At 40.5% G+C, this 20,323-nt stretch overlaps 3 protein-coding genes and 1 pseudogene across 6 annotated transcripts in view; all 4 read left to right on the top strand.

Moving 5' to 3' along the window:
• The window catches only part of ptpn21 (protein tyrosine phosphatase non-receptor type 21), a 51,563-nt gene extending 47,397 nt beyond the window's left edge, over window positions 1-4,166 (top strand). For all 4 annotated transcript variants that reach the window (XM_067454902.1, XM_067454901.1, XM_067454900.1 and 1 more), the window contains one exon: window positions 663-4,166. In XM_067454902.1, the coding sequence (XP_067311003.1) occupies window positions 663-791 (129 nt within the window). In that variant the 3' untranslated portion in view covers window positions 792-4,166. The remainder of the gene's footprint in view (window positions 1-662) is intronic.
• Window positions 4,167-6,740: 2,574 nt separating this feature from the next.
• On the top strand, window positions 6,741-8,767 carry LOC137090913 (zona pellucida sperm-binding protein 3-like; annotated as a pseudogene).
• A 3,151-nt stretch (window positions 8,768-11,918) lies between these two features.
• Window positions 11,919-13,916, top strand: LOC137090819 (zona pellucida sperm-binding protein 3-like). Its single transcript, XM_067454772.1, has 8 exons — window positions 11,919-12,455; window positions 12,641-12,759; window positions 12,836-12,939; window positions 13,016-13,193; window positions 13,327-13,444; window positions 13,528-13,610; window positions 13,683-13,774; window positions 13,846-13,916. The coding sequence occupies exons 1-8, from the start codon at window positions 11,919-11,921 to the stop codon at window positions 13,914-13,916; spliced, it is 1,302 nt and encodes a 433-aa protein (XP_067310873.1).
• A 4,138-nt stretch (window positions 13,917-18,054) lies between these two features.
• Window positions 18,055-20,089, top strand: LOC137090912 (zona pellucida sperm-binding protein 3-like). Its single transcript, XM_067454912.1, has 8 exons — window positions 18,055-18,605; window positions 18,782-18,900; window positions 18,974-19,077; window positions 19,169-19,346; window positions 19,482-19,599; window positions 19,683-19,765; window positions 19,838-19,929; window positions 20,001-20,089. Exons 1-8 carry the CDS (start codon window positions 18,069-18,071, stop codon window positions 20,069-20,071), a joined length of 1,302 nt encoding a protein of 433 aa, XP_067311013.1. The 5' UTR covers window positions 18,055-18,068; the 3' UTR covers window positions 20,072-20,089.
• Window positions 20,090-20,323: the final 234 nt, after the last annotated feature.

The following is a 20,323-nucleotide window of genomic DNA, read 5'->3' as shown; positions in this document are numbered from 1 at the left end:
TATATATATCTATATATATATATATATATATATATATATATATATATAGATATATATAGATATATATAGATATATATATATAATTTTTTTTATTCAATATTATTATTTACTTTTTATATACAATATTTTAATAATAAATACTTGAATCCTTTTATATTATTATTATTATTATTATTATTATTATTATTATTATTATTACTTTAGTATTAAATGTTATTTCATTAAATGTACGAATGATTAAATTATGATTTTTTATATATATATCTTTTACTGTATATGTTTTTAATTTTGTATTTTTATGTAACTTTATTTATATATACAGCTCTGGAAAAAATTAAGACCACTTAACATTGATTTCTTAGTGTTAAGTGGTGTCATAATTTTTTTCAGAGCTCTCTATATATATTTTTGTATATCATTTATATATATATATATTTTACTATATATTTTTTTCATTTTGTATTTGTATGTACCATTATTTATTTTATATATATGCACATATATACATACACACAGTCATTTTTATGTACAGCACTTTAGGTTTCAATTGCGTATGTAATTTGCATGCATTGTTTTGCCTGTTTAACCAATATTATTCATATTAGTGCATCATTCATATTCAGAATGCAGATGCTCACTGATGTGTGGATGTTTCCTGACAGATGCTGGACGTCCCGACTGTTCTGAACTTGCTGCGACAGCAACGCATGATGATGGTGCAGACGCTTTCACAGTACACCTTCATTTACAAAGTGCTCATTCAGTTCCTGAGAAACTCCAGACTGATCTGAGACCAGCTCTGGCTCATGTCCCCTGAGCCCTCTCACAACCTCTCAGTCCGCCGGAGCCGTAAACGCATCGGCGCGGCGCCGGCGCAGCTTCGCTTCCTCACAGTATTAGTGACGGGGCGAGACACGATCCGGGGCAAGTATGAAGGACGCTGCGCCGCGCTCTCTCTCTCTTACCAGTATTATTCACAGATTTCACTGTGGGCTTTTACACGTGATCACGGATGTCAGTCCCAGCACTTTTATCTTGCTGTACATAGACGCCAATGACGCAGCTCTGTTATTTAATACGATACGCTGAACTGCAGTGGTTCTTTTATACCGGGTTCCTTGTGGATTTTACTAGTTTACGCATGAAGGTTTAGCACGCCAAAAATGAAAACAACAGACAGTGTTTGAAATGGTGAACTTCAGTAGAAATGATCAGGTGAATCTCACAAATATAATGGACAAAGTGTTCGGTTTTAATGTAAGTAATGCCAAAATGTACACAAAAAAAAGCCTGCTTTTCTATATGCTTAATATGACGACTTGTTTCTTTTCATGAGATTCACCTTTGTGCATCATGGGATTGATGTTACAGGACTCTGGGAGTTTGAAGATTCACGTCCAGTGTTACGTGGCGTGTTCAAGCAAAGCTGTTTCTTGAGATTTCGTAACTCTACGAATGGTTTGATCTCAAGTTTGAATGCAGCCAAAGATGGGAGGGTTTGTTTTTTTGACCGCAAAAATAATTTACAATATGTATTATGATTGTATATGAAAACTCTCAAATGTATTCTACGCATCATATCAGAACGGCTTTCTCGTTAGGGATATTTTTGTATTTTTTCAGCTCTTTCAGCTTAATTTCCACCAGCGCTCAGTAACCCGATGAGCATCACAGACTTGACAATAGCGTTGGTATATTGATAACGGTTTGTGACCTCACACACACCAGCTATGATGGTTTACCAAAGAGTTTTCAGCATATCCAGTTCATTTACGTCTTCTCTTAAAGTCTTAAAACACTGTGAAACTGCAAGCACAATGTGCCATATCAACTCATTAGGCCCTTTGCGCTTGAATTCACACATTCACATTGCAATTAGGTCTTCTTTAATTATGATTGATGCTTGATTGCATGTTCTTAAATAACCCAAACATACCCTAATGCAGTGTCCCATTCAAACTAATATTCATTATTAAAAGTATCCAATTTTTAGTTGTCAAATTGTTGAATTTCACACAATGTTCAGGTCATATTTCACTTCAAAAAACGAACGAAAATGCAATTTAACCTCTTAAACGCCAAGGACATGCTAAGTCATCAAGTATGTACTTGATAAAAAAAATAAATGTTCTGACCTCTTATGTGGTACCATTTGAAAGCTTATAGTCTCTACTTTCTGGAGATATGCATCACTTTGGCATTTGTTGTACTCAAAATAACTTATTTACACCTAAATTACTCTGGTACCATTTCCGCTTGGATTTGGCCACCCGCTTATTTATTTTGGTTATAAATTATATTTTTGAAAGTGTATATCTCAGGCCCTGGGCTCTAGCACCCTGCAGACAGTTTGTGCTGTTTACAATATTTGTCAGCAAACACTGGAAAAATTATTTTTTGACACTTATTTTGCATTTACACCGCTGTATATGTGGAGACCTGTATATTGGAGAGATCTGGGTAGGTGGAAATTACATTAGAAAAGTAATATTCCTCCCTTCAGATCCATTTGAATAAATCTTGCATACAACATGATACAGACAGAAGTATTTTTTCCAATGTTTGCTGCCATCTAGTGGAAACAGCCGAAATGGTCCGCAGGGTGCTAGAGCACACAGGACTTGAAAAATTATGATTTTTTACCCCCACATTTTTTTCCAAAAGCGCCTCTTTTTTGGGGGAGTTTATTACAGCTCAGATTATCAACATATAATTATACCACCAAATCCAGGCGGAAATACCCAAAAATGGTCCCAGAGCTAAGTGCAATTGAAAGTGTTTGTTGCACTGAATTTAATTTATTGTGTCCAGATGGGGTGAGTTACTGAATTACAGTAATGAGGATGAGATTAAGTATGCATAATTGTTATGAAAATATTTCATGTTTTATTTGTCCCAGCAATAGGCTTTATTTTTCATGCAAAATATACAATAATATAATTTTTGTCTGGATTCTGACCAGAAATTCACTCTTAAATGGTGTGTAAAACAATAGCAATGTCCTTTTTTTTCCTTTTTCTTTTTTCTTTTTTTTCTTTTTTTGTGTGTGAAGGACAATCACTTTGTTTCACATTATATTGTGCATCTGAATTCTGAATATCACTTCAACTCATTGATCTGAACGCATCTACAGGCTCAGCATGTATCCGTCACTGCTATACGAGGTGAAAGTGTTCTGGAGTAAACGGTTGTAAAAGCACAATGTCCTTTTCCTAATACACGTTCTAGATTTAGATTTATGTGAGCGGAGACCGTGATCAGTGTTCATCTGAACTGGAAAACGGAGATTCGAAACCATTTATTATGAACAAAGCTGAAAACTGGACTGTTAAAGCCCTTCCCAGAGCTGCTTTTTTTTGGAATACATATATTAATAGCAGATACTGTTTATATTGCTGATTTAAAGTGTTATTAACTTTTAACCACATTAAATGTGCCGCCGTCATCATAAGTGCGTGTTCTGATGATGTACAGCTGTCAGAAGAGCTAAATTATATCCCATTGTAAACAACTATATTTTTCATTCAGAAAATAAATATTTTAAGTTGTTACAGTAATGCTTTGTCTGTCTCATTGGGTTTACAAGTGCATAAATTGCAGTAACAATGTTATTTACATATTATTTATATGCTATTATGGTATATGCAATTTATATGCTTTTGTATATTTTAAATATTTTATTTTGAGCTTTTGTAATTTTACTAGGTTTTTTGTTGTTTGCTTTTTGATTTAAAGTCATTTTTGTGTGTAAATGAATATTAGAAATGTTGCATTGGCAACAAACTGAATTGTTCAAGTTGTATTATTGTCATTATTAATTATTGTATAACACTACAGGAAAGTACTGTGGTATTACAATCTAACTCATAACTTTACCATGGTACTACTGTATGTTTTTTATAAAGGAGGTTTGTCAATGCATTATCGTCAAGTTGGTATTTGTTGACAATTCTTGTATTAGTAAAAAATGTTACTACATACTGTGCGCTGGTAAATGTTTCTATTAAGTCCTGAGGGTCAAAACTGACTTGTTCTGCGTATAAATATAAAAACCTATACATGTCTGTACAATGTGTCCCATCGGCCACAAGAGGGCTCCATTTTGATGGTTTTGTGGATGCATTAAAATAACCTTGTTGGAAACCTCCAAAAGGATATGAAGTGAATTGCAATGCTGTCTCTGTATTTCTAAAATGGTTTTGGTCATAAAATGTTTAGACCTTGATCCTTGAAAGGATTTGACTTGATCAAAATCCTTGACTTGATCCTCAAGTTGAAATTTTATCATTTCAACTTGATGCTGATAAAATGTTTAGGCAATATTGATTACTCGCTGTGGAGCTAAATCAGAAGTCATCCAATGAATTAAAAACATATCTCTGATTGGTAAGGTACAATGTTGTATTAGATTATATAACTTGTCTGTGTGATTTGTTTTTTAACTATATTTATGAATTATTTTTTGTGGTGCTTTTCAGATGATGTTCACACTGCAAGCTTTATTTGTGCTCAATTCTGATTTTACTCTATTTTCTATAGCTGTTCATGTTGTTTTAAATGTGGCCAATATCAGATTCTAGTGTGAACAGATCATGGTCTTGGACTGAGCCGCATTCGCAAAAGAAAGATATGTCACGCAGTAAGCGTGGTCGTACAGAAGTAAGCACGGATTACATTATAGTAAGTAGCACCGCATGCACACTAGTTTTCAATTGATCCTTATGAAAGTTAATCTTCACAATCATGAATGACAGGATTTTTTTTTTTTTTTTTCAGCACACGGACAATATAATCATCATAGATGCATCCGATTACATCTGGAAATAGGCAAGCTTTGTTTTCAAATGCCCTTAGTTAATATATCCGGTAATTTTGATCAACTTTTGTAAATCCAGCCAGTATAATCACAATGAATGCCACGCAATATTTAACATAATGTATAACTGCAAAGCATCCAATGTTTAAAAATAAAAATATTTACGCACTAAATCCAGCATAAACTCTGGCACAACCTACAGATTGAACCTACAGATTGAACGTTTCAGACAGACGTCACTAGCCAAACCTTACAGAGATTGGCTGCCGCCAACGTTTTTTTGCTTGATATTAGTATAAAGTCAAGAACTTCACAACCATTGATGCTCTCAATGCTTTCTCCGGTTCTCTCAACTTCCATAGGAATTAAATATTAGAAAATTCTCGCTCAAATTTTTGACACTGTCCATCCACTGTAACGCAACTCTCTTGACAACTTCAGATATGTAAAATCTGACTCCCTTGAGCGTAGAATTGATGAATGTTGACTTAGTGTGGTGTAAAAGGTGCATGAAATCTGTATTGCAAAACATCTGACCTGTATCAGATTTAGTACCACATATGGAAGTGGCCCAAATCTGAAATGAAAAGGTCAGATTCCATGTGGTTTCTGCTGTTCACACTGTCATGAGAAAAACAGATGAGTAATGACCAGAAAAATTTCATTTGGGCCACATTTATCTGCTGTCTGAATGTAATCTAAAGCCTAGTCTACCCGAACATTTGTCTGGCTATCACCAGACCAAGCTCAATGTAAGATTGAACATTGGTCTGAAGAGTCTGCTCTGTATTTTCTACTGCACAAGAGGCATGAACAACGAGCATTATTTGAATGACTATACGCAATTGGATAGTCCTTCAACCAATCAGACCACAAGAGGCGTGATCAATGAGCATTATTTGAATGACTCTGTATGCAGTTGGATAGTCCTTCAACCAATCAAACCACAAGAGGCGTGACCAACGGGCAACGAGGCTCTTGTGGAACCGAGAAACGAGGCTCTAGGCTTTCCTGTAGCTCAACCAGTAGAGCGTGGCGCTAGCCACGCCAAGGTCATGGGTTCAATTCCCAGGGAAAGCAAGAATTGACAATTATGTAAAATGTGTACCTTGAATGCAATGTAAGTCGCTTTGGATAAAAGCGTCTGCCAAATGCGTAAATGTAAATGCAACGACCCATCGCTTCTCAATCCGTCATCGCGTTAAACCGTCAATAGCATGACAGGTGGATAAGCCAATCTGTGATTGGTTCCTACAAAAGTGTAGCAGAAGCAGTAGAAATTAATGTACAGGTTTCCAGACTGAGCTGCCGGATGAAATGAAATCACTGGCAGATCGGGCTGGGTTTACCCAGTATACACGAACATGGGTATTTTCAAAATATTGAAAATTGGGTATTTCCACACACAAACACTGAAACTGAACTTTTTTTGGAAACTCCTGCTGGGGTGAAGTGGTGTAGACAGTGAAACCAGAGATTTTGGCTTGTTAAGTCAAAACCAGAAATAGCAATCACCTTATTTTCCAAGCTTCTGATAGGGCAACATGGCTTTACAGTTAGGGTTATTGCCACCTGTTGGTTTGGCATGCTCTTGACAGTGCTTCATAGTGCATTTTTACGTTTTCATGTGGACTCGAGGAAAAATTTATAAACAAATACAATACCCGTTCAGATGTGGACGAGGTCGAAGTTTCTATCATGGACAAATTGTAAGTTTCCTATTTGCAAGAGATTTGATTAAAACCTCAGGCCTTCTTTTGGCTAGTGACATTATATCACATTGTCATTGGCTAATGTATAAACTACAGGTCCAGAAGCCAATCAAAGGTAATCAATTAAACTAAAAGGGGAGGAGACACCTTCATTCAAAGATGTACAAAATGGCAAAGCCAAGCACTGGTGTGTGTTGTGGCATTGTGTTAAAGTTTGCTAGGATGGAGTTTCTGAAAGGTGTCTTAGTGGTGGCTGTGATTGTTGCGTTTGATCTGCCTGATGCATGGGGAAGTTTGAGCTACAGTCAAAGTCCAAGAAGCATGGGGCCAAAATCAGATCCAGCTTCAGGAGGTCCTGCCCTTTCTCCTCCAGGGCTCTGGAACCCTTTGAAAGTTGCTTAGAGTCCTTTGGGTTCTGCCTCCAGAGGCCTTGCACAGGACCCTTTTGGCCTTCAGGAGAAGCAGCTGTTGCAGGGTCCAGTGAAGCCTTTGGATTGGAAGTATCCTGTCGTTCCCGAGGTGCAGAGTGAGTTGGCGGTGAACTTCCAGTTGAGGCAACCCGTGACTCCCAGCAGCGTAGCGGTTCAATGTGGAGAGAACAGGGTCCTTGTAGAGGTCCAGCAGGACTTGTTTAGCAATGGTCATTTGATCCAGTCAACTGGTCTGTCTTTAGGTGGATGTCCTGTTGTTGGTCAGGACTCTCAGTCTAAGGTGCTCATCTTTGAGTATGAGTTACAGGACTGCAACAGCGTGCAGATGGTAAGAACTCCCAAATCTAAATGGGTTATTTGTTTTGGCAGAGGGTTGTTAAAAATGTGACTGTTTTGAGGAATCAGTTTTCCCCGTTCTAAACTTGCATCTTAAACAACAAGCCCATCTTGGTATGTGGCATCTGTTTAAAAACCCTCTTGCTTTAACTACTTCAATCTCTTCCAGATGAATGAGGATGAGCTTGTCTACACCTTCTCTCTTACCTACACCCCTGAGGCTCTTGAAGGTACACCAATTACCCGGGTTGAGGCTGCAGTTGTTGGTGTTCAGTGCCACTATCAAAGGTAAGTGACCTCTGTGACTTTCACTGCCTCTTGTGCAACTGGGAGACCATTTAATGGGTCCCTTAATGAACCACAGGCTTCAAAATGTAAGCAGTAATGCCTTGAGGCCAACATGGGTCCCTTATGCTTCAATGGAGATTGGTGAAGAAGCCTTGGTGTTCTCCCTGAAGCTCATGATGGGTTGGTACAGGGTTTTAATAAAATAATTCTTTATCCTTGTGATTTGTGCCTAAAATGTTCCCTTTGCTTATCTGTAGATGATTGGTCCAATCAGAGGCCTTCATACCTTTATTTCCTGGGTGGTGTTATTAATATTGAAGCATCTGTGAAGCAGTACAATCATGTGCCTCTGCGTGTGTTTGTGGACCGCTGTGTGGCCACTCAAGTGCCTGATGTGAACTCCCTTCCGAGATATTCCTTCATTGAGAATCATGGGTAAGGTTATGGCCCTTGGCGCTATAGGACTTTTACTTGTTTTTTTGTTGTTGTTTTTTTTTTTCCTTTTTTTTTTTTAAACTGCCATTAACATCAACCAACTGGACCATCTCTGTGACTCTGAATTTACCTTCATGGGTTTCTCTTTGTGCTGACCTCATCAGGTGCTTTGTGGATGCCAAGGCTACAGCTTCCAGCTCCCGCTTCATGCCTCGGTCCCAGGTTGACAAGGTCCAGATCCAGCTGGAGGCATTCATGTTCCAGCAGAGCTCCAGTCCTTCTGTATGTATAAGTTGATTCGACTTCTCTTCCCACCTGCTTTGGTTTTCTGACTTGTCTGTCATCCCTTGCAGATCTACATAACGTGTGTTGTGAAGGCAACTATTGCTTCTGCACCCAGTGACGCTCAGCACAAATCCTGTTCTTTCACCAATGGGTACGTTGCACTTTATCTTATTTTAAAGCTGACTTTTCTCATGTTGATGGTGGTGTCTTTGTCCTGTTGCAGGTGGTTTGCTGCTGATGGAAATGACCAAGTTTGTGGTTGCTGTGACTCAACATGTGGTCCTGATGGTGGAATTGCTGCTGCTCCCTATGGAGGTTAGTGTATCTTGCTATTTCTAAGGTTGCTTATGATGTTTTTATTCCTCTAACTTGTTTCTTCTCTCTAGGTGTTCAGTGGGAAGGCAAGGCCACACTTGGTCCTGTGGTGGTTCAAGGGCAAAAGAAAGTTCCTCAATAAAACTGACATCAATTCTTGCTTGTATTTGACTTGTCATTTTCCTTCATGTCTGGTTTAACTGCTTTTGCACATGCTGCCACTGGTGACCCTGACAGTCCTTCTGTACCTTTGCAAGTCCCATAATGCATAAAACCATAGGCTTCCAGAAGTTGGGGAATTTTAGACTCTGACCCATTTAAATACTGCTCCATGGTTAACTGGTATCTGTATTTGAAACAATCATTTTTAGTGTTTAACAGCAGACTTCCTTATGAAAAACACTACCCATGATGCTCAAGAATCTGGCAAGCAAATCATTGCAAGAGAGCTCTACAGGTAACGTTTTGTCCCGTGAAGCACTGCAGACATGGTTGCATTGTGCGCCCTAAATTAATTCTCCTCAAAATGCTTGTTTGACTGATGCAGCAACATACAGACTGATTGCTGGCTGACTTAAGCAGTGCACTCCGGTTAGAAATTGTCTGACTGGAGATTGCGCCTATCCCAAAGTGCTAGAAGCGACTCGGGCTACATTTACACATGGGTGGCTACTGGTTAAAGAAAGAACCAGCTTCCTTAATATAGTCTTGTGTTGAATTTCATTGTACAAACAGATAGTGTAAGCAGTACATAAAGATTTAAATAACAATCATGTCTCTGAAACATCTGTGTATTTGACAAATATTGCATTTATTTCACGCCATCTGAAAGTATTTAAACATTGTGCAAGCATCACTATAGGAAGCAGAAAGTGTCTGACTTCATGTTTCCGTTTTTAGCTCCTTGCTGATCGGTTGCATTCAGACAGCTTGTAGTTGAACACACCTATAGTGTGTGTGTATGCATATGACCCTTAGGGTAAAATGTCAATGTTAAACCAAGGGGCAACCTCCCCAGTTTCTCTTGAAAAAGTACTGAAGTGACTTAAACTGCAATTCACCAACTGGCTGTTAGGGACATGCTCCAGAAGGGAGCAGAATCTTATTGGGCTCCATGTTAAAATATCCAACTTTACAGCAGAAAAAAACATGTTTACAGCCTGGTAAAAATTTTGGTTTTGGTCTGTATAGCAATTTTTCCCCTTCATGACAACTGTGATGGGGTGGATTTTTGTATAACTCATTTGTTTACATTATATAAAGCCTTAAAGTTCTGCATAATTAAGGCCGTGGCCACTTTGAGGGACAGTTTGGTTTTCGTTTGTCTGCTGTCTGTTAGTCATCACGTCACCTCAGCTCAGCCCAGCCCACGTCCCGCCGTTTTCTGTTATCCGGGAGTGTCAAGCTGGCAAGATGTCAACAGTCAGCTCATCTCTACTTTACACTTCAAAACTGCTCTTCAGAATCCTATGGGTGACGTCACAGACACTACGTCCATTTTTTTTTTTTTTTACAGTCTATTGCTGCTTTCCAGTTAGTTTGTATTATGCCATTCACTCGCTAACTTCCCTTCGTCTTGATCACTCGGATGTGCATCTTTACTTACGTTGCATGAGTGTCCACTACTGGCGGAATATTAGCAATGGACTGAACTGCAATGCCCAAAGCCCTTTATCACTTGGAATCCACTATGGAGTTGATTGATTGATTTATTTTTTCCTTCACGAAATTGTTTAAAGCAGCATCATATATGTATATAGGTGTGTTTGGGTTGTTTTAAATGTTTTTAAAAAATATTAAAAATATCATAGAGTTGTTTGTGGTGGGGTAAATTAAACGTGATATGCGGTGATGTCACAATCACATTGCATTGTGGTATATGAAGCTGCCTGAAGTGTACATATGAAGTAGACTCGGTCAAAATCAAGGGAGCAAGGGTCTCTCCATATAAACTTCCCATGTCCACCTCACAAAGTGGGTTGCACTTCAAAATGGTGGTGGAGTGGAGGGGAAGTGCTTAGGGAAGTTTGCAAGTGCGTGTCTTAAAGTGGAGATGAACGCAGCATATTTGTTAAACTGATCCCCGTTCACACGGATCTCTCAAAAAAGTACTAAACAGGCTGTATTGTGCATGCCAGGCCAGTAGATGGTGCTGAAACTTTGTCAAGAAACACCCACCAAACACGAAATGCGCATATGACATCTGTTTTCAAAATGTCACGTTTTTGTTGTTTACATAGAAGATGGTAAAATTTGTGTTTTCAAGCACACAAAATGGCGTTGTGTAAATTAACCCGATCCATATGTTTTTAGTTGAAGAGAGACAAAGGGCTGCATTTACACTGATCTTTTGACCATGTACTTTGTTTCTTTTCTTTTTTTTTGTCCCACCAGTTTACATTCACTTTACTCATGACTGTTAACTGATATCTGTGTTTGCATTAATCTCCATCCAAAATGGTTCTGTTGGTGATCGCTTTACAATGCAACATGGTTGACCCTCATGATTTGAATGGCGTACTAAAATGATTTTATAATTCACGTCGGGTGACCATGATTAGTTTCAAGCTTGGATAAGTTCAAATCTGTCATTGATGTTTGCAGCTCAACCTGACAGAACAGATAGACTGGATAATAACAGTAGGGTGACCAAATGTCCTGTTATCCCAGGACATAGACATTTAGGTTGTAGATAGTAATTTGTAATATAAGAATTGTATATCTATACAGAAGGTGCATACATAATGTATTGAAATTAATCAGGCATCTTTGAGTAAACTTCGAGTATCACTTGAGTATCTCATTGCTGGGCCGAGCACATCTGCTTCCTAGTACGACATAAGAAGATATCTTTGGCGCCAAATGTGTTACTCTGGCCTTGTGGTGGCTTGGAATTCCAATGGATATTCAAATCGGATATTCGTATTTAGACGTTGGTCAGATGTCCGGATATCAGATAGGTATCTGATTTAAAACCACATTCGAGATTGGCTCAGGATGGATGCAAAAATGTGATTTTTGTGTTTGAATGCGTGCAACAAAATTTGATCTGGGTTAGATGTTGGGGGGGGGGGGATTAGATTTTTTTTGTGCCAGTGTAAACGCAGCCATACCAAAGTGCAGAGTTTTACTTGTGCAGAGCTGTGGGTTCCAGAGATGCATAAACTCTACAGGTCCAGAGCAGAATCAAAGGTAATCAATTAAACTAAAAGGGGAGGAGACACCTTCATTCAAAGATGTACAAAATGGCAAAGCCAAGCACTGGTGTGTGTTGTGGCATTTGTGTTAAAGTTTGATAGGATGGAGTTTCTGAAAGGTGTCTTAGTGGTGGCTGTGATTGTTGTGTTTGATCTGCCTGATGCATGGGGAAGTTTGAGCTACAGTCAAAGTCCAAGAAGCATGGGGCCAAAATCCGATCCAGCTTCCAGAGGTCCTGCCCTTTCTCCTCCAGGGCTCTGGAAGCCTTTGAAAGTTGCTCAGAGTCCTTTGGGTTCTGCCTCCAGAGGCCTTGCACAGGACCCTTTTGGCCTTCAGGAGAAGCAGCTGTTGCAGGGTCCAGTGAAGCCTTTGGATTGGAAGTATCCCGTCGTTCCCGAGGTGCAGAGTGAGTTGGCGGTGAACTTCCAGTTGAGGCAACCCGTGACTCCCAGCAGCGTAGCGGTTCAATGTGGAGAGAACCGGGTTCTTGTAGAGGTCCAGCAGGACTTGTTTAGCAATGGTCATTTGATCCAGCCAACTGGTCTGTCTTTAGGTGGATGTCCTGTTGTTGGTCAGGACTCTCAGTCTAAGGTGCTCATCTTTGAGTACGAGTTACAGGACTGCAACAGTGTGCAGATGGTAAGAACTCCTAAATCGTAATCAGTTTGTTCTAGTTGAGGATCTCCAAAGTCCTCAAAGAGTGTCAGCTCACATGGTCTTTGTAATGCCAGGGCATCTGGTACAAACCTTTCTTAAAGGTTAATGGTTCACCCAATCACCTTTGTGAGGAACCCTTTTGTTTTAACTACTTCAATCTCTTCCAGATGAATGAGGATGAGCTTGTCTACACCTTTTCTCTTACCTACACCCCTGAGGCTCTTGCAAGTACTGCGATTACCCGGACGGAGGGTGCAGTTGTTGGTGTTCAGTGCCACTATCAAAGGTAAGTGACCTCTGTGCCTTTCACTGCCTCTTGTGCAACTGGGAGACCATTTAATGGGTCCCTTAATGAACCACAGGCTTCAAAATGTAAGCAGTAATGCCTTGAGGCCAACATGGGTCCCTTATGCCTCAACGGAGATTGGTGAAGAAGCCTTGGTGTTCTCCCTGAAGCTCATGATGGGTTGGTACAGGTTTTTAATAAAATAATTCTTTATCCTTGTGATTTGTGCCACAATGTTCCCTTTGCTTATCTGTAGATGATTGGTCCAATCAGAGGCCTTCATACCTTTATTTCCTGGGTGGCGTTATTAACATTGAGGCATCTGTGAAGCAGTACAATCATGTGCCTCTGCGTGTGTTTGTGGACAGCTGTGTGGCCACTCAAGTGCCTGATGTGAACTCCCTTCCGAGATATTCCATCATTGAGAATTATGGGTAAGGTTATGGCCCTTGGCGCTATAGGACCGTTTTAGTTGCTCTTTTTAAACTGTCACTAATGTCAACCAACTAGAAATTATCTGTGACTCTGAATTGATTCATGGGTTTCTCTTTGTGCTGACCTCATCAGGTGCTTTGTGGATGCCAAGGCTACAGCTTCCAGCTCCCGCTTCATGCCTCGGTCCCAGGCTGACAAGGTCCAGATCCAGCTGGAGGCATTCATGTTCCAGGAGAGCTCCAGTCCTTCTGTATGTACTACGCATATCATGAGTAAATTCGACTTCTCTTCCCATCTGCTTTGGTTTTCTGACATGTCTGTCATCCCTTGCAGATCTACATAACGTGTGATGTGAAGGCAACTATTGCTTCTGCACCCAGTGACGCTCAGCACAAATCCTGTTCTTTCACCAATGGGTACGTTGCACTTTATCTTATTTTAAAGCTGCCTTTGCTCATGTTCAAGGTGGGGTCTTTGTCCTGTTGCAGGTGGTTTGCTGCTGATGGAAATGACCAAGTTTGTGGTTGCTGTGACTCAACATGTGGTCATGATGGTGGAATTGCTGCTGCTCCCAATGGAGGTTAGTATATCTTGCTATTTCTAAGGTTGCTTATGATGTTTTTATTCCTCTAACTTGTTTCTTCTCTCTAGGTGTTCAGTGGGAAGGCAAGGCCACACTTGGTCCTGTGGTGGTTCAAGGGCAAAAGAAAGTTCCTCAATAAAACTGACATCAATTCTTGCTTTTATCTGACTTGTCATTTTCCTTCATGTCAAAAGCAATTAAACCTGACAGTGCCTCATTCTGCGACTGGTGACCCTGACAGTCCTTCTTTACCTTTGCTAGTCCCATAATCCATAAAACCATAGGCTTCCAGAAGTTGGGAATTTTAAACTCTGACCCATTTAAATACTGCTCCATGGTTAACTGGTATCTGTAGTTGAAACGATCATTTTTTGTGTTTAACAGCAGACTTCCTTATGAAAAACACTACCCATGGTGCTCAAGAATCTGGCAAGCAAATCATTGCAAGAGCTCTAAGGGTAACGTTTTGTCCCATGAAGCACTGCAGACATGGTTGCATTGTGCTCCCTAAATTAATTCAAATGCTTGTTTGACTCATGCAGCAACACACAGACTGATTGCTGGCTGACTTAAGCAGTGCACTCCAGTTAGAAATTGTCTGACTGGAGATTGCGCCTATGCCATCAAAGTGCTAGAAGCGACTCGGGGCTACGTTTACACGTGGGTGGCTACTGATTAAAGAAAGAACCAGCTTCCTTAAAGGGGTACTTCAGCGCTGGGAAGATAACTGTTTAAACTGGGTCATCAATGTAGTAGAAATGTGAAATTATTTTTGAATTTGTTGCCTTCTAGACTGAGAAAAGACAGAAAATGTATTTTTGTCTCATGGGGATGAAAGACTACAATTCCCAGAATGCTTCGCTGCCCTGTGAGACCATTCCCAAAGCCACCGTGACTAGATTACAGTGACTGAGTTTGAGAAGACACTACAATTAAAAACTGAACGTGTCTGTTCAATATAATGAGTGAGTCACCGTGCGAGTATCACAGCACTGAGCACTAACTGCAGGAGTGATGAGAGCTGAGGTAATCGCGACTACACTCGCGGCATACATTCACAACGTGAGTTCAGTCTGGCGCGTTTTCAGTTCATGACTTTGCAAGCTTACCTTTCATAGAAATTAATTTGAGAAGTTAAGACTTACATTGATCACCATAGCTCCGTTTAAATGAGTGCCTGTAGCTGCGAGCTGAGCTCTGAGTGTGATCTCCATCCCCCATGCGTGGGTTCAAAACGTGGAAATGGCTCCCTCTGCTGGCTGTAGTCTTTAGCCTTTGACCAAACATTCCTCTTATGAGGCAAATATCGTTAATTTGCATCATAAGAGGAATTTTTCCAGAAATAAAACGCATAAATCTCGTGTCTCAGGGGGATATGAGGGGGGAAAGCACATTTATTTGAATATACTCCAGGGGAACTGTGAAAACTTGAGATTAATTTGGCAAAGAGACATTAATAGTGACATAGATAAGGACACTTGGAACAGAATTTTGTCCTACAGTGGAAGATATATAAAGGAAGCAAGAGGCAAATTTATCCAGTATAAGGTATTACATAGATATTATTATACACCAGTGCGACTTTTCAGAATGGGTTGTCTGAGTGATAATAAATGCTGGAAATGTAAACAAGAAACTGGTACATATATGCATGCTCTTTGGCAATGTTCAAAGATTCAACCTTTTTGGGAAATTGTGTTGAAATATCTTGGAAGATGTTTAGGAGTGGAACTTCCATTTTCATCAAGGGTTTGTCTTTTAGGAGATAAATCTGAGATTCCTCAGATTAAAAATAAAGAGTTTTCCCTGGTTACTGTAGGGGTAGTCACGGCAGCACGACTGATACTTAGATTTTGGAAAGATATTCAATGTCCTTCACTTAAAATGTGGATTGAATCTATGATAGAGAATGTTTCATATGAAAAAATGTTAGCTAAAGTGAATGGAAATCATATGGATGTTGATATGTGGGAGAATTGTATTCAGATTATTACTTCATAAGGCATGGATCTAATATCAATCTCCCTTTGAAGTGTGACTTGCTTACCCTGTTGTGCATTTAAATGTCATTTCTATTATTATTTATTATAATTACTTTTATCCGTGTTGTTTTGTACACAATGTATTTATTTGTTTAACCTTGTACTGGTATGTTATATATATAAAAGGAAACCAATAAAAAAAAAACTTCATTTCCAAAAAAAAAAATATATACTCCAGGGTTTCTACTGATACAAAGCCATATGCTAATCGCTGAAGTAACCCTTTAGTCTTGTGTTGAATTTCATTGTACAAACAGATGCTGTAAGCAGTACATAAAGATTTAAATAACAATCATGTCTCTGAAACATCTGTGTATTTGACAAATATTGCATTTATTTCACTCTATCTGTGATAAAGTATTCAAACATTGTGCAAGCATCACTATAGGAAGCAGAAAGTGTCTGACTTCATGTTTCCGTTTTTAGCTCCTTGCTGATCGGTTGCATTCAGACAGCTTGTAGTTGAACACACCTATAGTGTGTGTGTATGCGTATGACCCTTACCGTGCGTTCACACCGCCGCCGGCGAGAGCGTCAAAATTCGCTCTTGCCGCCCTGACAATGACGCTGTAGAAAGCTCCGTGGACGCGCTGCCGCTCTGACGTCGATCAAATGTTTTTTCTTTTTTTAAACTGTATTTAAAGAGGCTGCAAATCAAACAAGCATGTTGATGGATTAACCACAAGTAGGGTATAAATTAACTTCATGAAATCGTTTAAATGTGAAAGTAAAAATTAATTGCATACCCGCTGAACAACGAGCTTTCTAGCGCCTGTAAAATAGTGTTGCGCGACTTCTTAACAAATTACACATCACTATGAATGATCTTGTCATAAATGATAGGGAAACCCGCACAGCAATGATCAACCTCTCCTACAATTTGCTTGGGAACTAATGTGGTCGGAACCAAAGTTTACAGGCCTGCGTTATCTGGATTTCTCTCAAGCGGAGCACTTCTACATTCTGACTGGTTGCCGCCTGTTGCCGCCAAACTGCGTCATAGCTCATTACCATAAAGTTGAGCTGATTTCAGCTCTTCTCGACGCCCAAATCGTCCAAGACGCGCCGCGCCACGCCGCTCTCGCCGGAGCTCGCCGCCCGGCTCCCATTGAAAATGAATGACTTCCGGCCAGCTTGCCGCTCTCGCCGCCGGCGGTGTGAACGCACAGTTAGGGTACATGACAATGTTAAACCAAGCGGCAACCTCCTCAGTTTCTCTTGACGCCAGTACGGAAGTGACTTAAACTACAATTCATCAACTGGCTGCTAGGGTCAAGCTCCGGAAGGGAGCAGAATCTCATTGGGCTCCATGTTAAAATATCCAACTTTAAAGCAGAAAAAAAACATGTTTACAGGAACGCCCAAAGCCCTTGATCACTTGGAATCAACTATGGAGTTGATTGATTTATTTATTTTTTCCTTCACGAAATTGTTTAAAGCAGCATCATATATGTATATAGGTGTGTTTGGGTTGTTTTAAATGTTTTTAAAAAATATTAAAAATATCATAGAGTTGTTTGTGGTGGGGTAAATTAAACGTGATATGCGGTGATGTCACAATCACATTGCATTGTGGTATATGAAGCTGCCTGAAGTGTACATATGAAGTAGACTCGGTCAAAATCAAGGGAGCAAGGGTCTCTCCATATAAACTTCCCATGTCCACCTCACAAAGTGGGTTGCACTTCAAGATGGTGGTGGAGTGGAGGGGAAGTGCTTAGGGAAGTTTGCAAGTGCGTGTCTTAAAGTGGAGATGAACGCAGCATATTTGTTAAACTGATCCCCGTTCACACGGATCTCTCAAAAAAGTACTAAACAGGCTGTATTGTGCATGCCAGGCCAGTAGATGGTGCTGAAACTTTGTCAAGAAACACCCACCAAACACGAAATGCGCATATGACATCTGTTTTCAAAATGTCACGTTTTTGTTGTTTACACAGAAGATGGTAAAATTTGTGTTTTCAAGCACACAAAATGGCGTGCCTTGTGTGGGGGGCGTGCATTGTGTGTGCGTGGGGAAGGGGATCAGATTTTTTTTGTGCCAGTGTAAACGCAGCCATACCAAAGTGCAGAGTTTCACTTGTGCAGAGCTGTGGATCCCAGAGGTGCATAAACTCTACAGGTCCAGAGGAGAATCAAAGGTAATCAATTATACTAAAAGGGGAGGTGACACCTTCATTCAAAGATGTACAAAATGGCAAAGCCAAGCACTGGTGTGTGTTGTGACATTTGTGTTAAAGTTTGATAGGATGGAGTTTCTGAAAGGTGTCTTAGTGGTGGCTGTGATTGTTGCGTTTGATCTGCCTGATGCATGGGGAAGTTTGAGCTACAGTCAAAGTCCAAGAAGCATGGGGCCAAAATCAGATCCAGCTTCCAGAGGTCCTGCCCTTTCTCCTCCAGGGGTCTGGAACCCTTTGAAAGTTGCTCAGAGTCCTTTGGGTTCTGCCTCCAGAGGCCTTGCACAGGACCCTTTTGGCCTTCAGGAGAAGCAGCTGTTGCAGGGTCCAGTGAAGCCTTTGGATTGGAAGTATCCCGTCGTTCCCGAGGTGCAGAGTGAGTTGGCGGTGAACTTCCAGTTGAGGCAACCCGTGACTCCCAGCAGCGTAGCGGTTCAATGTGGAGAGAACCGGGTTCTTGTAGAGGTCCAGCAGGACTTGTTTAGCAATGGTCATTTGATCCAGCCAACTGGTCTGTCTTTAGGTGGATGTCCTGTTGTTGGTCAGGACTCTCAGTCTAAGGTGCTCATCTTTGAGTACGAGTTACAGAACTGCAACAGCGTGCAGATGGTAAGAACTCCCAAATCTAAATGGGTTATTTGTTTTGGCGAGAGGGTTGTTAAAAATGTGACTGTTTTGAGGAATCAGTTTTCCCCGCTCAAAACTCGTCTTAAACAACAAGCCCATCATGGTATGTGGCATCTGTTTAAAAACCCTCTTGCTTTAACTACTTCAATCTCTTCCAGATGAATGAGGATGAGCTTGTCTACACCTTCTCTCTTACCTACACCCCTGAGGCTCTTGCAGGTACACCGATTACCCGGGTTGAGGGTGCAGTTGTTGGTGTTCAATGCCACTATCAAAGGTAAGTGACCTCTGTGATTTTAACTGCTTGTGCAACTGGGAGACCATTTAATTGGTCCCTTAATGAACCACAGGCATCAAAATGTAAGCAGTAATGCCTTGAGGCCAACATGGGTCCCTTATGCCTCAACGGAGATTGGTGAAGAAGCCTTGGTGTTCTCCCTGAAGCTCATGATGGGTTGGTACAGGCTTTTAATTTAAAAAAAAAAACATTCCTAAATCCTTGCGCTCTTTGTGGCGGTGCGTAAAATGTTCCCACTTCTCTGTAGACGACTGGTCCAATCAGAGGCCTTCATACCTTTATTTCCTGGGTGGCGTTATTAACATTGAGGCATCTGTGAAACAGTACAATCATGTGCCTCTGCGTGTGTTTGTGGACAGCTGTGTGGCCACTCAAGTGCCTGATGTGAACTCCCTTCCGAGATATTCCTTCCTTGAGAATCATGGGTAAGGTTATGGCCCTTGGCGCTATAGGACCGTTTTGGTTGCTCTTTTTAAACTGTCACTAATGTCAACCAACAAGAAATTATCTGTGACTCTGACTTTACCTTCATGGTCTGCTCTTTGTGCTGACCTCATCAGGTGCTTTGTGGATGCCAAGGCTACAGCTTCCAGCTCCCGCTTCATGCCTCGGTCCCAGGCTGACAAGGTCCAGATCCAGCTGGAGGCATTCATGTTCCAGGAGAGCTCCAGTCCTTCTGTATGTACTACGCATTTCATGAGTAAATTCAACTTCTCTTCCAATCTGCTTTGGTTTTCTGACTTGTCTGTCATCCCTTGCAGATCTACATAACGTGTGTTGTGAAGGCAACTATTGCTTCTGCACCCAGTGACGCTCAGCACAAATCCTGTTCTTTCACCAATGGGTACGTTGCACTTTATCTTATTTTAAAGCTGACTTTACTCATGTTGAAGGTGGTGTCTTTGTCCCGTTGCAGGTGGTTTGCTGCTGATGGAAATGACCAAGTTTGTGGTTGCTGTGACTCAACATGTGGTCCTGATGGTGGAGTTGCTGCTGCTCCCTATGGAGGTTAGTATATCTTGCTATTTCTAAGGTTGCTTATGATGTTTTTATTGCTTTAACTTGTTTCTTCTCTCTAGGTGTTCAGTGGGAAGGCAAGGCCACACTTGGTCCTGTGGTGGTTCAAGGGCAAAAGAAAGTTCCTCAATAAAACTGACATCAATCCTTGCTTGTATCTGACTTGTCATTTTTTTTTTTCTTTTGTCTGCTTTAAATGCTTTTGACTTGGACAGTGCCTTGTTCTGCCATTGTGGTGATCCTGACAGTCCTTCTGTACCTTTGCAAGACCCATATAGCATAAAACCATAGGCTTCCAGAAGTTGACACCTTCACTTTCTCCATAGGGAATTTTAAAGTCTGACCCATTTAGATACTTTCCCATGGTTAACTGGTATATGTTTGA

The sequence above is a fragment of the Pseudorasbora parva genome, chromosome 10 (genome assembly GCF_024679245.1).
Source record: "Pseudorasbora parva isolate DD20220531a chromosome 10, ASM2467924v1, whole genome shotgun sequence".
NCBI classification, from domain to species: domain Eukaryota; kingdom Metazoa; phylum Chordata; class Actinopteri; order Cypriniformes; family Gobionidae; genus Pseudorasbora; species Pseudorasbora parva.
This window is presented reverse-complemented; position numbering and strand designations above follow the sequence as displayed.

Excerpts from the sequence above, each read along its gene's own strand:
- LOC137090819 (XM_067454772.1), top strand. The coding sequence starts at position 11,919 with ATGGAGTTTCTGAAAGGTGTCTTAGTGGTGGCTGTGATTGTTGTGTTT. Across the intron at positions 12,456-12,640 it reads ACTGCAACAGTGTGCAGATG|ATGAATGAGGATGAGCTTGT; the intron begins GTAAGAACTCCT and ends AATCTCTTCCAG. Across the intron at positions 12,760-12,835 it reads GTTCAGTGCCACTATCAAAG|GCTTCAAAATGTAAGCAGTA; the intron begins GTAAGTGACCTC and ends AATGAACCACAG.
- LOC137090912 (XM_067454912.1), top strand. The coding sequence starts at position 18,069 with ATGGAGTTTCTGAAAGGTGTCTTAGTGGTGGCTGTGATTGTTGCGTTT. Across the intron at positions 19,600-19,682 it reads AGGAGAGCTCCAGTCCTTCT|ATCTACATAACGTGTGTTGT; the intron begins GTATGTACTACG and ends CATCCCTTGCAG. Across the intron at positions 19,930-20,000 it reads TGCTGCTGCTCCCTATGGAG|GTGTTCAGTGGGAAGGCAAG; the intron begins GTTAGTATATCT and ends TCTTCTCTCTAG.